The sequence below is a fragment of the Perissodus microlepis genome, chromosome 19 (assembly GCF_051167445.1).
Source record: "Perissodus microlepis isolate ML-2025 ecotype Zambia chromosome 19, ASM5116744v1, whole genome shotgun sequence".
Classification (NCBI taxonomy): Eukaryota; Metazoa; Chordata; class Actinopteri; order Cichliformes; family Cichlidae; genus Perissodus; species Perissodus microlepis.
Genome location: NC_140479.1, coordinates 17,151,556 through 17,167,009, shown reverse-complemented (window position 1 = coordinate 17,167,009; position 15,454 = coordinate 17,151,556). Strand labels below are relative to the sequence as shown.

Genomic DNA, 15,454 nt, shown 5'->3' with positions numbered 1-15,454 from the left:
CCAGTGAGTGCATGTGTGTGGCAGAAGAGACCATAAAATGCAAGAGAGGAATGATTATTTTAATCAGTTTAAGACAAATAACATTTAGTTAATCCACATGATTCTTAAGCTTTACCAGACGATTTTGAGGAATAGAAAAGAATGAGACTGTTGCTGTAAAGCACAAAACATCTTCACACAATTTTTACAAGTTTGATTTACAAGATTAGTTTCCAACAATCTGCACATTGTGCTTCTTTTTGTCTTGTAAATAAGATGGGCGCCATTGTTAGACCAAACTGTGTGGCTTTGTTTCAACAGTGAAATAACTTAAGGTCGATTGCCCGGCCGAAGAAATCCCACGACAGTCTTTCACTTCAGTTGTAAAAGAGTAAAAGTGAGTTTATGTCAGAGGTGAGCACAAATCAATGCCGTCCTTCCTGCTTCATTTTTTTTAACCACACAGTAAAAGGACGGCACAAAGAAATCTGGCAATAACAGGCGGACGACCCGTCACTCACAGACTTTTATTTCCTGAATGTTGTGAGAATGCCTCAAAGTGGTTCAGTCCATCTGGAGATACAGTGAAGTTGCACATAAATGAACACACCTGACTAAATGCGATAAACAAACACAGCTGAACAAGTTGGACCAGTAAGATACAACTATGACAAGTGATGCAAATGCATCAGCTCTAAACTGAGTTAAAATTCAACAAGTAAGAAATTTGTAGTCATCATCCATCAGAGATTTCTTAAAATAGTTTTTGGAAATTCATTTCATAACATCAGGATGCTTATATAAAAAAAGTGGAATGTGCAAAATTTGTCACCGCTGTGTAAATCGTGAACTCCCTTTTTCTCCTGTTTGCTTTACTTGGTATCCCTCTGTGAGGAGCCCAGTGCTGAGATTCACTCCAGAGGTTCAGTGTCTTCAGTGAACAGATCAGCCAAGTCAGCGACTGTCAGTACCGCAGCCTCCGAGTGCTTCATGGCTGTGCTGGTGTGACTTGAATCAAAAAGACTTTTATTGGTACTTTGACAACAGCGTATCCCCTGACCTCTTAAACTTGTATTTAAATACAAAAATAGCATCATTAAGAACTGACACGCACCTTTTTTCTGCCGTCTTCAGCATTGCTTGCATTCTCTCTTCAATTGTAGATTTGATGAGGAATCTGTGAACAAATGTTGGCCTGGTGGAGAGAGGAAAGAAAAATGAGCATTTGTTTAGTTTTTTGTTCAGTAGAGGGTGGATTATTTAATATAAATATTATTTTGATAAAAGGATTAACAAATTCTCCACATTGTCATTCCTTTGTCAGACTTTAACTGCTCCTAAATGAAAAAAAAGTAATCTTAGCTGGATTTAATTTACATGCATTTGTGCATTCTGATAGTTTTATTAAATAACTGGAGGTTGCACTCGTATTAAACATGAATCTAAGAAAAAAAAAAAACTGCAGCTTTGAAGTCAATTCTCACAAGATGAGAAAAATGCAGAAGCTTCATGTAGATGCAGCAACACATCTACACGAAGCTCTAAAGGACCAACAAAGTTATGCTGAAACTTCAGAGGTTTACTGACACACTTTACTGCCTGCTCCTTACTTGGTTTGGCCAATCCGGTGCACTCTGCCTATTGCCTGGAGCTCATGAGCAGGGTTGAGGATTGGTTCAACCAGCAGCACGTGTGTTGCTTCGATGATATTCAGCCCATTGGAGCCCGTGTGGAGAGGTAGAAGAAGAATGTTGATCTTCTCTTCGTACTTGAAGGAACTTAGATTCTCCTGGAAAACCACAATGAACAGTGCAATAATGAACAAATTACAGTCATATCTGTATCAAGAGATGCTTCGGTAATTGATTTATTTTAAGAAAAAAATGAGGATCATCTGAAAATTTATACTGCAATTTAAATACTGTGTATTTTCAAATTCAAACAATTATTTAACGTGCCGATTTTATCCAGTTTCTCCTTTGTATTACACAAAAACATAGACAATGAATTTATTCATTATAGTCTTTATATTGTGTTTTACTACAGAAAAACCTTAATTGTTATTAAGTCTCTGCATAAACAGGAATTCATCTCCAGTTGATCAACCTGTTGGTTTGTTGGCAGTATAGCTCACACACACAAAAAAAAAACATGCGGCCCGGGGTAAAGGAAGAAATATTGAGTTTAGGGTTGATGTGCTCTCAAGGGAGTGATCTCAGGTAAAAACAAAAAAACAAAACAAAAACAACCTCAAATGAAGAACAAGGTGTAGCAGCAAGCCGAACAGCTGTTTTAGCTGCTGGTGGTGGAGAATACACACCAAGGAAAACCTAGTAGGTAGGTATTTAGACAGTCCTTAGACAGGGGGTTTACTGCAAATGTTTAAATCTATCATACAGTCTGTGGTATTTCAACAAAAAATAAAACAATACAAAAGTTAAAAAGCAGGGGTGTGTATTAAAAATTGTGGCGTTCATTATGTGTCAAATTCAAACCTGAAATTTGTGAATCCCGTTGATTTGAGAAAACTCCATGTTATTGTCAAACAAGGCCTTGGCGATGATGTCCAGGACACTCTGCCACTGTGCACAAGAGAAAAGGCAACAAAACAGGTCAGATCCAAACTCGATATCGCCAAAGTAAGTCTTGAAGAGTGCGGATAGTTTACTGTTACCGTGGAGAAGACGAGACATTTGGCCCCGGGGTTGGTCACTTGAATCTTCTTCAGAGTTCTCACAACTGCCTCCACTTTGGTAGAGTGACTTCCCTGACAACACAGGAAGAGGAACGTTGTCATGGCTGTGTTATACATTTATTTTTTTCTTTACAGGTATCCGGCCATCTCTGCCTGCATTACATGAAAATGGGGTCGCTGGCTGACCTTGACTGGTATGTCTTGGTCCTGACTGGATGATTGGGTGGTGAACACGTAAGAGATTTCTGTGTGGGATGTAGTCTGCCTACAAATGGCACACTTGATGGCACGCCGCCTTGAGCCCACGCTGTACTGTTCCACAATGATAGCAATACACTCGTTACAGAAGCAGTGTCCACACGTCAGCACGGCCCACTGGAAAAGAGAGAAGAGCAAGATATGATTCTAAAGTATGACTAGCAGAGTATGGATAACTGTTTACATTAATTACAAACACTCGCTAACCACTTCATTAGGTACACCAGTTGAGCTGCTTATTAATACAAATATCTAATTAGGCAATCATGTGACAGCAACCTATTCCATTTAGGCAAGTAGACACGGTCAAGATGACCTGCTGAGGTTCAAACTGAGCATCAGAATGGAGAAGAAAGCAGATTGTAAGTGGTTTGTTCAAAAATGCTAGACGGGCTGGTATGAATATTTCACAAACTGATGATCTACTGAGATGTTCCCACCAACCAAGATGTATAAGAAGTAGTGACTCTCACCTCCTGTCCCAGGGGCCGAGCACAAATGGGACACGGCTCTGGGTTCAGACCTCCAGTAGACTTGTCCTGCGACTGGATCAAGAAATGTATGTTGTTCAGAGTAAGCTCACATAATACATTTAGCTGGGGTAACATTAGGAATTGTGTAATTACTATCACCTATAAAATTACCTTTTCCAGATTTGTGAGATACAAAAACTGGCCGAGCTTCTTTTGGAGCTGAGATTTTGCCACAGCTTGGTCGTTCAGAAGTTTGACTCTGTTCTGCTCCACCTGGGAGCAAAACAATCGAGAGGAGGGATCAGCTAATGAAAAATATCAGGACACTTTAAATTGCAAATATAAAGATCTATATTATATGTAGAAACCCACTGATCCAACAATAACTTATGAGAAAACTCGGGGACAGTGAAGAAAACCCCCCCCCCTTAAATCTCTGCAGACAGTTAGTCTATGAAGCAAAGTAACTCTGCAAAGAGCCAATCCTTTAACAGTCCTAATAACAAGTCAGTCATGTTGTCACAACTTGTATAAATTATCTTTTACCAGACTGACATAAGCGTGCAGCTACGCTAAATGAGTGTCACTGTCTTTAACTCGCCTCGTGGGGCTCTATGATGTGCGGCAGTTTGGGCTTTGGTTCATCAGGCAGACGCACACGTAGCCTCTCGCTGGCCATACCCAGCTCATCGATGGCTGACACATGATTACGCAGCACCATCCAGTACTCGTGCAGCACCTGAGGACAAACACCAACACCAAAACAAAGACTTAAAAAAAGAATTTTTGTTAAACTGACTCCTCATAATACATATAATAATACCAAATGCCTATTGGAGCCCTACTGGAAAAATGCAGCTTTTTAAAAAATAAAAGATGCTCTTGTTGTCGTTTGTCCTTGTAATGTTGTAAGTGTGCCTACAAACCTTGTACTCCTTCTTCCAATTCTCAAACAGTTCCATAAAAGTGTTTCCTTCCTCCACCAGGTCTGGGTCCATGCGTTTAAGTTTGGCAAAAGACAAGATGGCCTTCAAAGTGCGTTCTGTCTCACTGGCTGCCCACAGACCTCGGCTAGTGGTAGGGAGACGGTCGTCGACCAGCCCCTCTTCATCCTCGATCATTTCTTCAAAGATGGCTGTCTGACCTTTGACGCTGTGGAGGAATTTTACTGATTAATCACCGCTTGGTTATGTAATCTGATTAATGATGGATCTAAAAATACTGCTCTACTTACGTGTGAGAAAACAGCTTGGACTCGTAATCTATGAAAAGTTCATCTGCTTTGCAAAAAACACAGCTAGAAAATGACAAGACAGATATTAGGTAAAATAAGTTTCAGAGTATTTACAAAGAAGTGTTATGTAACACAAGGAAAAGCTGTCATATAACCTCCACATAACTTTATAAACTGAACATTTTAAGGTTTCTAACAGTGCTTGTACGAAGCTGCAAAATGCTGACGACATACTTGTTGAGTGGCAGTCGCATTGGCCTGAGATGACAAACTGTGGCCTCCTCTATAACTTCTTTCGAGGCCGGACCCTCAAGACTTTTCACTGCATCTTGCACGGTCTTTTGAGATTTCATCAGGTCCTGCATTTGTGTGGTGAGCAGAAACTGCAGACCATAGGCATCACGGAATCTGCAGGACACCAGACACTTGAGGCATCCTGGTCTTTTGATAAGTTCAAGGTAACTGCTTGCAACCACCATGCAACTACTCGGAACTACTTGATAAAAAAGTGCTTACTTGTCTGCCATGGAGAGCTTGTGGGCTTGTTGTTTGTAGCTGGACGTCAGCTCATTCTTGATGCGGGACACCAGGTCGTCATCAGTGGAGCAGCGAACTGCCCTCTGAATAACATCCAGCCACCAGGGAGAGTTCAGCTTGACCTTGAGAAAGATAGATAATCATAGTGATATTCAACTACTTTAACTGTTTGTGTAAGTAACGAGTAGAATGACAATTATAGTGCCATTAGCTACATTTTCTTTTTATTAAAATAATTTGATCAGTAAGCTCCAATTTCCTGCTATGCAGTTTTCTTTTTTGCTGTGCTAATTTGTTGGAGTTCATTAACAGATCAAAATAAATGTCATTTTAAATACATTTCAAGTAAGTTCATTTTAGGAGCTGCAGAGGATGTATATAAAAAGGCAATCAATGCAGAAATTTTATGATCTTAAGATATTGGTTTTGCACTCCTAAACATCACTTATGTCTCTCTTTATATATGTAATCTTTTCATAAAATATGTAATTTCCCCGAGTGTAAAGAAGTTCTCACTTTTCGCTTCAACTCTTTTATGTTCTGCAGCACCGGCTGCAAAGCCTGCCGAGCATCCGCGACCTCAGAGTCGTATTTGGTCATGTAGTGCTGTCGCAGCTGCTCGGCCTACAGACAGGGAGAATGAAAAAACTGCAGTAGTAATTCTTAAAACACAGATTTGATTTAAAAAGAAGAAAAATAGATACATTCTGACAGTATAATATATATTTGTGAATCACCTCTTCATCTAGTCTGTCATCTCTGAGGGTAGGAGGAATCCCACGATGCTTTGCGCTTAGCAGCTCCATCAAGTTATGGGTAGCATGAAGCCTCTGTTTTACCACAATGGCAAGAGTAATAGAAAATTAATTATGTCAATACATTCTAAGAGCCAGAAACATAAAGATTTTAGCTTCTGGTTTTTAAGTCATGTGTTCCCTCAGTCTTTGTAGAGATGAAATGTATGAGGCCACATACCTGTAACGAATCAGTCTTCAGTCTGCCTTTGTGCTCTTCTGATGAACGGAGCACTTCTCTATACATCTCTGCTGCCTCTACAAACTCACCTGCAGGTGGCAAAGGAAATAGTCATCCTTAGTGCCACTTAAAATGTCCACAACATGTCAAGCAAACAAAGTTGGCTACACAAATCACCTCAGTGCAGTAACAATAAACATATCGCTTTACTGAGACCAGCCTTAACAAAACATCCCAGTGCAAAAAGTGTCGGGAGACACAAAGATGGGATCATGGCCTCTGTTTTGTTTAAACTAATTCCCATGGGAAACTAAGAGCAAAGGGAGCAGATGTATAGAAGTGGGGATCTATACCTCTGATGATGTGGATTCCAGCCAAACCATTGAGTGCGCACACCAATTGTCTGTGAGCTTCTTCACACTCCACTCGACATTTCTTCTGCAGGGACTTCAGGAGCTCCTCCATTGTCATGGTGCTACAGAGAGGCAGGCAAACCTGCTTAACAAATCCTCCAGTGCAGATTACACAGAATGGGTGAGCTTTAAATAAACACCCCCAGCAACAAAAAGGTTGCTGGGGGGCTTCAATCATCCTAATGTTGTGATCTAGTCCAGCTGGACTGTTAATTAACTGCTGCAGCTGCCTTTAATAAGACCTCATCTCATGCATAAGCATCTTGAGAACATAATACCTTTTCTGCAGAGGCAGGAACTCCCCCCTGACAGCCTGTGGATGGCAGCAGGCTTGGCGCAGCCTGAGCAGCGGGCACAGGATGGTATTGACGGTACGGCGGTCGAGGCTGCCGAGTTTCAGGCTCCAGTCTGAGATCTTCCTGAGGTTAACCAAAGCGTCTTGGGAGCAGACCTCGTGCTGACGGTGGTAGAAGTGACCCTCGACGGGCGAGAAGTGCAACCAGTGCACTTCCTCTGTCTGAGGCGGGATCTGAATCTGGAGAAAGATTAACAGGACCATCTAAGATGAGTACAAACATTCAAAAGAGAAAGCTTTAAGGATGTGTTTCATATGAAAAAAAAAATGGGCCAAACAAAATAGTTCTTATAAAATAAGATAAATAAGATAAAATAAAATACTTTTAAAATCCTACCTGATCAATGACGTCTTTTTTAGCCGATCGCCATAATATCTGAGCGATCACATGGTACAGAGGTTCTGTATTTCCACGTCGGTAGGGACGATAAAGAAGCTGGTGCCACCAGTGCTTCACCCAGTATGGGTCAACTCCCAGAAAAAGCACAAGGCCATACAGATCTACAGCAAAAAAAAAAAGTTTTAATTATTATTTTTTTTACTGCTGAAGAGACCAAAGACTGAAATCACAACCTTGACAGATTAATTACATCTGTGCATAGATTCAAAAACACTTTTCTTTATTATATTTTGGCAGGTGAAGGCAGTGAAAACCTACACTTATTTTTATCTTTATATTTTTATATGCTACATAAAAAATTCCATTTGCATTCATAGTCATAGTATTTCTTTTTTCTTCTGTGGTAACAGCTTCTTCACATTACCTTCTAAGCCTCTCTGGACTGGAGTGCCGCTGACACACCAGCGGTTAACAGACGCAAGACGTAGAGCCATCTCCGCAGCCTGATGGGATCAACGTCAGGTGGTCACATAAACTACGTTTAAATAACAAAACAAAGTGAGATGCAACAAGAATTGAATGATCTCACCTTCGCAGTGGGGCATTCAACCATCTGAGCCTCATCCAGACAGATTCGCCACCACTCCACAGCTACCAGAGGACTGGGTATAGCCATGTAACGCTTCTGGTTGCGGAAGCGGCGGCCGTCTTTGCTGTTACTGTGGGGAATGTCAACGTAGTTGAGCTCAGAGCGCAGCACGTCGTAGGTGGTAATGACCACGTCCTGCTCGGCGAGCATGTGAGGCTGAATGAATCCATGTTTCTTCACACCCTGATAAACCTAAGAGGAATGTGAAAGGCAAAATAATTAGGCATGCCTAAACACAGATGAGAGAGAGAAGGGTGCGTGCTTTAACAAATTATAAAAGATGTGTAGTGTTTGCACAATGTTGTGTTGTTCCTGCTCCTGCATCATCATTGCAACTGACGACTCGCACTGTTGTGATGGTACAGTAGTGTAACATGCAATGATTTAAGTGAGTGCATCATTTTCAGAGTACCTGAAAGTTGGAAGGTAGAGGGTGTATTTTAAACCAAACCCTGGTCTTTCTTAATCTTAACAAAACCGTTTTGTTACTTACATTTAACCAATCAGTTTTGTGCCTAAACTGAGCCAAACAACAACTGCAAATAATCAAAACCACCTTTTGGTTTTACTCAGGAAGCACATTTAAGATTCATTTTATTTTTATTTTAGACTTTGAGCATATTATATATGAGATACTACCAAGAGACTGATGTATGAATCTACTCTCTCACCAGCACTCGTAAGGAGGAGGACCTGATATGCTTGTTGATCTCCTCGACCCACTGGTGGCAGATGGAGCTCGGGGAAATTATGAGGGTGGCTCCTGTGGACACGGGTTTCATGGCTACCAGGCAGTGAGGGCAGTAGAAAGGTGTAGTTTCAAGGCTCTCTTCTTTATAGTTCACACAGTCTGCGTGCTGCCACAGCTGACAGTTCATACACTGGACGCGGGCCTTGTAGTCAATGATGCCGAGTTCACCACAGATGCACTCGAATCTGTAGTCAGGGGTGTTAAACGGGACGACAGACGCTCTGGTGGGGGTTTCCGTCTCCTTGTCATCATCGAGCTGTGAAGCTTCTCCTCTTTCTTTGGGGAGATCAGCTATTCTGCACATGTCTCGTGTATCTGAGTCACTTTTATCCTGAGAAACCTGTAACGGTGCCGTGGAAGAATCCAGCATGTCATCTGGCTGATCTGCTTTCTCATTCAGACTTTCATACCACTCTGTCTTTGTTTCTGCTTCCTCTGAGACAGGGCAGTCAGATGTAGGGGTGCTCGGATCTCTCTGATCATCTGAGAGAGAGTTTTGTAGAGCTGCCTCTGCCTTTTCTTTTGCTCGTCTCTGAAACATTTTCCTGGGTGTGCTCTCTGTGCTTCTCGAAGTCTTAAGAAAGACAAATGCAGACCAAACTCAGGCAACACAATAAAGTCATATTTGTAGCATGAAACATTCATATTAGAAGTTCTTTATTCTTACAGACTTTGATGATCCTGCAAATGTTTTCTTTGTTTCTTTGTACTTCTTTCCCAGCTTGAACGACCCTGCCAAGCCCCGACCTTTGACCCGGTCAACCATGCCGTCATCTATGAGCTTTGTCAGCGTCTTCCTGATGTGGTTGCGGTTCTTGAGGAGGTCATAGCCATAAGTGGCTCGGATGTAGGTGAAGATGGCATTGACTGAGGCTCCCTTGCCAGATCTCATCTCCTTTATAGCAGTGAGTAGCATGACACGCACAGCTGGAGAAATATAAGTATCATTCAAAAAGGTGTGAAACTTCAGTGACTTATGCAGATTGTCTAAAAAGACTTGAGTGACATACTTGGGTAGGATATTTTAATTTTAGGCTGAGCTTCAGACTTGCAGCTGATAACTTTCTTTCTTTCTAGCGGAGGAGGAGGAACAAAGTAATTCACAGATTTTCCCTGCAAAGCCACGAGATTAAAAAAAAGAAATAAATCATAAACCATTGTATGATACATAAGATTTGATTACAAAGTTTAGGGAAGAAAAAAAATGCGGCATTCATCACAGTAGAGGTCTACTAACCACAGGGAGTGTGAGGGCCTCTTGTTCGAGGTCCTGCCGGGTATGAAACAAGATTAGAGCCAGAACTTCCACCGTCTTTCCAAGCCCCATCTCATCAGCCAGGATCCCACCAGGCCACTCAATGCCAGCCAGTGGAAATTCTCGAATTAAGCTAAAAATAAAACAAGAAACTAAATTCTAGTAGCTGTAGAACTATATCATACCTGAGAGTCACCTTAATGTGATAACAGCAAGTTAAAAGGTCAACTCATTCAAATTACACACGTTTTTTTCCCACTGATGGTGTCCCTTCAGCCTGTTTTACTGTTGTGGCTTTAAGATAACAATTCTCCCATCAAGTTTTATGCTAATGGTGCTTAACAAACAAAATAATAACAGACACAACTTTTGTGATTTCAACTTAAATAGTAGTCCCCATAAAAACTGCTGACAGTGAGGCCTGTGGATTATATTGAGTTTAAGTGTAAACTGTTTGCAGAAAGATAAGATTCCCATCATCTTTATAATATTGAAAAGGCAGAAAATGTTTCCAAATGATCGGAACCTTTAACATGAGAATAACTATGTTCTTACCAGCCGATAAAAGGGTTGTAAAAGAGCTTTTTGCCGCACAAAGCGATCAACTCCCGCCAGAGGAAATGCAATGATTGTTCTGCAAAGAAACAGTAAATACTGAATATGATGCTTTTTGAGACAAACCACTGAAAATTTTTAAATTCAAAGGGATCTAACTTAAAATTCCAGTTAAAGGTGCATGAGCTGTAGGGGAATGAACAGAGGCACCTTTACTTGAGTTGATCCTGTATTTCTCTCTTCTCAGCATCCAGTTGACTGCTTGACTCTGATAGGGCCTGAGTACAGGAATAAGAGCCTTATGCTGAACGTCATAGGTCACCTTCTGGCTTTCTTCCTGGTGCATATGCCTGACATAATCGTAGAGCTCCTCGACATTTTGCCTCTCCAGGTCAGTATCACATTCTTCCTCCTCATTATCTACGACCTCTTTATGGAGAATAAGCAACAAAAACAAGTCAAGGTGAATTGGAAACCCTGTGCTGCTATAGTATGGTGTAAAGAACTTGGAGTCTGCTTACCGGGAATAATGAAATCGTAGAAATACTCCATTAACTTCTGCATCAGTTGGTTTGCTTTTTTGAGCCGAGCATTTCCCTCACTGAGGAATTCTGGCTTCCCGAGCCCAGTTTCCAGCAAGCAAATCCCCACCTGCCAGACAGAGCCAGGGAAAAGCTTAAATATAAAATAATGTTTAACAAAACTTGAACTGTTTGATGATTTGACTAAAGGAGCACAATTTTACTCCAGCCAAAGACAGTTGATTTAAAAAATATATGGTATTAAAAGCCGGGTAACTTCATGACCATTTATTAACAAAATCAAGCCTAAACATGGATCTTTGTGTCCCAGTAAAAGTACCTACATATACCTTGACTGAGTCGTCTTTTGTCTGGTGACAGAGCTGCACCACCCTCCTCTTCTGTAGCCAGTCGAGGTCCTCCAATGGGATCCTACGGAGGCTGCATTCTGCCGTACAAGTGTCTTCATCAGGACTGCACTGCACCCCTGAGCTCTCATCACAGCTGCTGTAACTGATGCAGAGTTGCTCACCCATCCTGTGAAACGTGAAAGCTCTCTGATCGCAGTCAGATGGGAGCCAGGCTGGCCTGACACTGAACTCCCCAATGAGTGCTTTCCAGATGTGGCTGAGCTTCAAAAGTGGAAACACAGTGAGCGCCAGGGAGGTAGAAGCAGCGGTGATGTCGGACGACGTGTTGGGAAGTTCTTCTGTAAACAGGACAGGGGTGCAGGCAGCCTCTGTGGCGCCCTCTGGAGGGGAGAGGAGGGTGCTACTAGGAGCTGGGTCCGCTGAAAGAATGGAACAAGTCGGTATCTCTTCATCTTCCTGGACTTCCTCATTCTTGCGGTCCTCCAACATGTTCCAGTTCAACCTCTTCTTAGCTTCTTCATCCACCCTCACAGGAGGGGCCCTCTTTCTTCGGCTACTCATGGTGAAGCTCTGCAAAGAGGGCAAATATTATGAAACGCTCACCAAAAAAACATAAACACAACGTCATTTATTTATTCATAACTACATCAGTAGCATATGCCAAATACTTATATTTATATTTGGTAGGCAGAGAGAAATATCCTTCCTGAGTTTCCCTGAACAATGTTGATTATTGCCTAATAATAAACAATAACTTAATCATAAAAACTTTCCGTCATACAGACCATGGCTCCACAGTAAAGTGGTTTACTCATTCACCTAATAAGTGAAAGATCTATGGTTCGGTCTCCAGAGGAAACACAAATCCCTTTGGGGCATCCGGTTCAAAAAAATCTGTCAAATTAAATATGCAGAGCTACAGAGTATGGCAACACCTGGTGAATAAGGGAGCAGCTGGAATATGCTTTTCTTCTACACAAACAAAATTAAGTAAAATCCAATTTTCCACTAACCAAACATTTTGTTTACCTATGTTGCCTTTTAGCCTATATCCCTCCTTAAATCATTACATTTTTACATGCACTTATGCAGGACTTAATATACTCTACTAGTACTCATGCATAATTCACATTTCAACTAAATCCATATTTATTTATTACTGTGCCCTGGTACAACCTTTTTTAGCTGACTTTATCAGATGACTTTTTCGGAAACTGTCCAGCTCCTGAGTGTGCACAGCATTAATCAACTTCTGGTAGATCCACAGCAAAAATAATGTTTCTACAAAGACTTTTATATTAATACTGTAGTATGTTTGTACATGCATGAATGCTTCTGTTCTCACAGCTAGAGCTTTGTGTCTAAGATGATCCTTTTAGAAGTAATATGTTGACATCATACAGAGTCCATCCAGCCATCCTCTTCCACTTATCCTTGTCAGGGTCGCGAGGGGCTGGAGCCTCTCCCAGCTACCATAGGGCAAGAGGCATCATACAGAGTCAAAAGTAGGAAAAACCCCACTAGAAACTGGAGTTTTAAAAAGTTTAACCTCTTGCATCCTTGGGATTACTTGTACATAAGCTTTCTTCATTTTTTTTACATTTTTTTTGTTTAAGACAAGCACCCATAATTGCAACAGTTAATTATAATAAGACCACTTCAACGACAGATTGTGGATATCCCTTGTGAGCAGTTATTATGAGGGTGGCAGCACCTGTGATGTTCAAGGCTGATCTCTTATTCAGCCACACTATTTTGTTTGGGGAGAACTTGGGTCCTGTGCAACTTCAGCATACCCAAAATACTCTGACATTAAGACACAGGAGAATCTGATGGATTAGAATTAAGTAACAAAGCTACCTTTAGCTGCTTCCCTATTCATGACAGCATAATGCCACTTTTGGCAGCTTTTATGCTGATTGCCCTTCCTGACAAAACCCAAATGTATGTGTGTCTCTGACTGAGCCAGGAATCAATATTGATCATAAGTAAGTATTTCATTAAATTGACGTTTAGTCCCCTGATGTAGGGTGGCATGATGGTGTGGTGGTGAGTGACATCACCTCACAGCAAGAACGTTCTGGGTTCAAATCCAGTCTGGATTCTGTGTGGAGTTTGTATTTACTCTGGCTTCCCCCCCATTGTCCAAAGATCTTCCTTACGTTACTTGGTGAATGTGAGTCTGTCTCTGTGTTAACCCTAAAATAATATGGCAATCTGTTATACCCTGCTTCTCACCATATGAATAGTATAGACAATCATTCTGTACAATACAATAATTATAGTTCTACAATTGTTTATTAATACTCACAATTGTATATCTACAATCTGTATAGTTTCATATTTTTAACCATATTTATATCCTTTTCATAGCCTGTACATAGCTTGTAAACTCACTATAGTCTGTACACACTTATAGTTATAGTATATTCATAACATACCTTCATACCGTGTACATTGTAACATACCTATAATAGTTCCATATTCTGTAATATATCTATATTATTGCTAAAGCACTTTCTGGATGGATGCAAACTGCTTTTCATTGCCTTGTACTTGTGACATTTGCAATGACAATAAAGTTGAATTCTATTCTAATTCTAATTCTATTCTATTTCATGACAACTGGGATAATCTCCAGAACTTGATAAGTTGAAGAAAGTGGATGGACAAATTGAATTCAAGGGCTGTTCCAATAATGGTGAGGCCGTTCTCCAGAGAACAATAGGTGGTGATACCATGAATGTTGATTTCTAATCCGGAAAATGACCTTAACGTGTCCACTTATTTAGGTTGGCACCATAAGCTACTATGTTGATGTTGATCCCAGGTAGAAGTGATCTGCCTTTGTAGTACAGAAAACTGAGGGTTGACCCTGAAGTTTCCTGGTTAAGATGAAACCCTGCTTCACAGTAAAGGCCTCTTATGGGATACAACAGACTTCTTATTTACCAACAGGTCAACAAGGCTTATATCGGAAGATAGCACATCAATGGAAGCAGCATGTGAGGTACTTACTGTGCTATTAAACTATCAAAGCGAATGAGACATATCCCACAAGACAAACTGTCAGAGTTTAAGTTTGCATCCACAGCTGGAGCCTGTCACTTCACCTACATTGTATCTGTGTTTACCTCTTATGGCTCAGGCTACATGCACTGCTAGCTGGCTAACTTATACATCTTCTACACGGCGGCTTACAAATAGCAGTTTTAAAATTAGCTCCTTCCCTGCGGGGAGAGTTTATCCTCTGAAAATTCAGTCAGCAGTGAAACCATCAGCACACAACAGTCTGTGGTATAAACAGTGTTACACAATGAGAGCACTTTCGCACAGCGCGCCACATTTCATCCCCTGACTGCAAACAAGAAAATTAAAAAGGTAAAAGAAAAAAAGCATATTTACTTGTCGGGTCTGCCTCAAACTGCTCCTGTTATTACAGCACGACGAGAAATCGATTCATGTTGAAGCAGCTCCACACAATCCGGCTGAACCGCAGTACAGTTCATCTACGGACATCAATGTTGACGTCCGCCATTTTTAAATGCAGGAAGTGACGTCAAAGCAGGAGAACCTGTCAGATTAAGTTTATCTAACACAAATTTGTATGACTCAAAACTTACAACAGATTAAATGATTTGCTCCAAATGATTGTTTTTTTGTCTTTCTTTTTGCATTTCTTTACATTTTTTCATGGTTATATATATATTGCCAATATCAGAGAAAAACAGACAAAAACTGAGTTTGTTCGAGTCTAATGAGTTTAAATGTCAATATTTGTATATGACCACCTTTATTCTTCAACTCAGCCTGAACTCTTTCTTCTTTTCAGTTTTCTTGTCATCTCTTCTACTACCACTACTTCAATAATGTTGATGTCCAGGGTCTTGGGAAGGCCAGTCCATGACTGATAGGCTCTATTGCATGTTTTTTTTTCCAGCTATGGTTATATTGCATTAGCAGTGTGTTTAAAAATAATTATCATGCTGAAAAATGAAGCAGTTGCCAATAAGATGCTTTCCAGAAGGCAGTGCGTGTTGCATTAAAATCTGGCTGTATGTGTTTTTTTAATGTGTTTATAATTCCAGCAAAT

At 40.8% G+C, this 15,454-nt stretch overlaps 1 protein-coding gene across 1 annotated transcript; it reads right to left on the bottom strand.

Moving 5' to 3' along the window:
• Window positions 1–38: 38 nt before the first annotated feature.
• shprh (SNF2 histone linker PHD RING helicase) lies at window positions 39–14,909 on the bottom strand. Its single transcript, XM_084914044.1, has 30 exons — window positions 14,767–14,909; window positions 11,341–11,931; window positions 10,991–11,120; window positions 10,680–10,898; window positions 10,470–10,548; window positions 9,897–10,047; window positions 9,670–9,772; window positions 9,327–9,586; window positions 8,580–9,233; window positions 7,849–8,100; window positions 7,684–7,762; window positions 7,257–7,420; window positions 6,843–7,099; window positions 6,505–6,626; window positions 6,152–6,240; window positions 5,914–6,006; window positions 5,693–5,800; window positions 5,156–5,298; window positions 4,874–5,047; window positions 4,640–4,702; window positions 4,332–4,557; window positions 4,007–4,144; window positions 3,577–3,678; window positions 3,406–3,477; window positions 2,861–3,049; window positions 2,654–2,746; window positions 2,475–2,561; window positions 1,590–1,768; window positions 1,094–1,174; window positions 39–987 (listed from the first exon to the last, which is right to left on the bottom strand). Exons 2-30 carry the CDS (start codon window positions 11,920–11,922, stop codon window positions 891–893), a joined length of 4,986 nt encoding a protein of 1,661 aa, XP_084770170.1. The 5' UTR covers window positions 11,923–11,931; window positions 14,767–14,909; the 3' UTR covers window positions 39–890.
• Between the last annotated feature and the right edge of the window lie 545 nt (window positions 14,910–15,454).

Excerpts from the sequence above, each read along its gene's own strand:
- shprh (XM_084914044.1), bottom strand. The coding sequence starts at position 11,922 with ATGAGTAGCCGAAGAAAGAGGGCCCCTCCTGTGAGGGTGGATGAAGAA. Across the intron at positions 10,899-10,990 it reads CTACGATTTCATTATTCCCG|AGGTCGTAGATAATGAGGAG; the intron begins GTAAGCAGACTC and ends TTCTCCATAAAG. Across the intron at positions 7,421-7,683 it reads AGTCCAGAGAGGCTTAGAAG|ATCTGTATGGCCTTGTGCTT; the intron begins GTAATGTGAAGA and ends TTTTTGCTGTAG.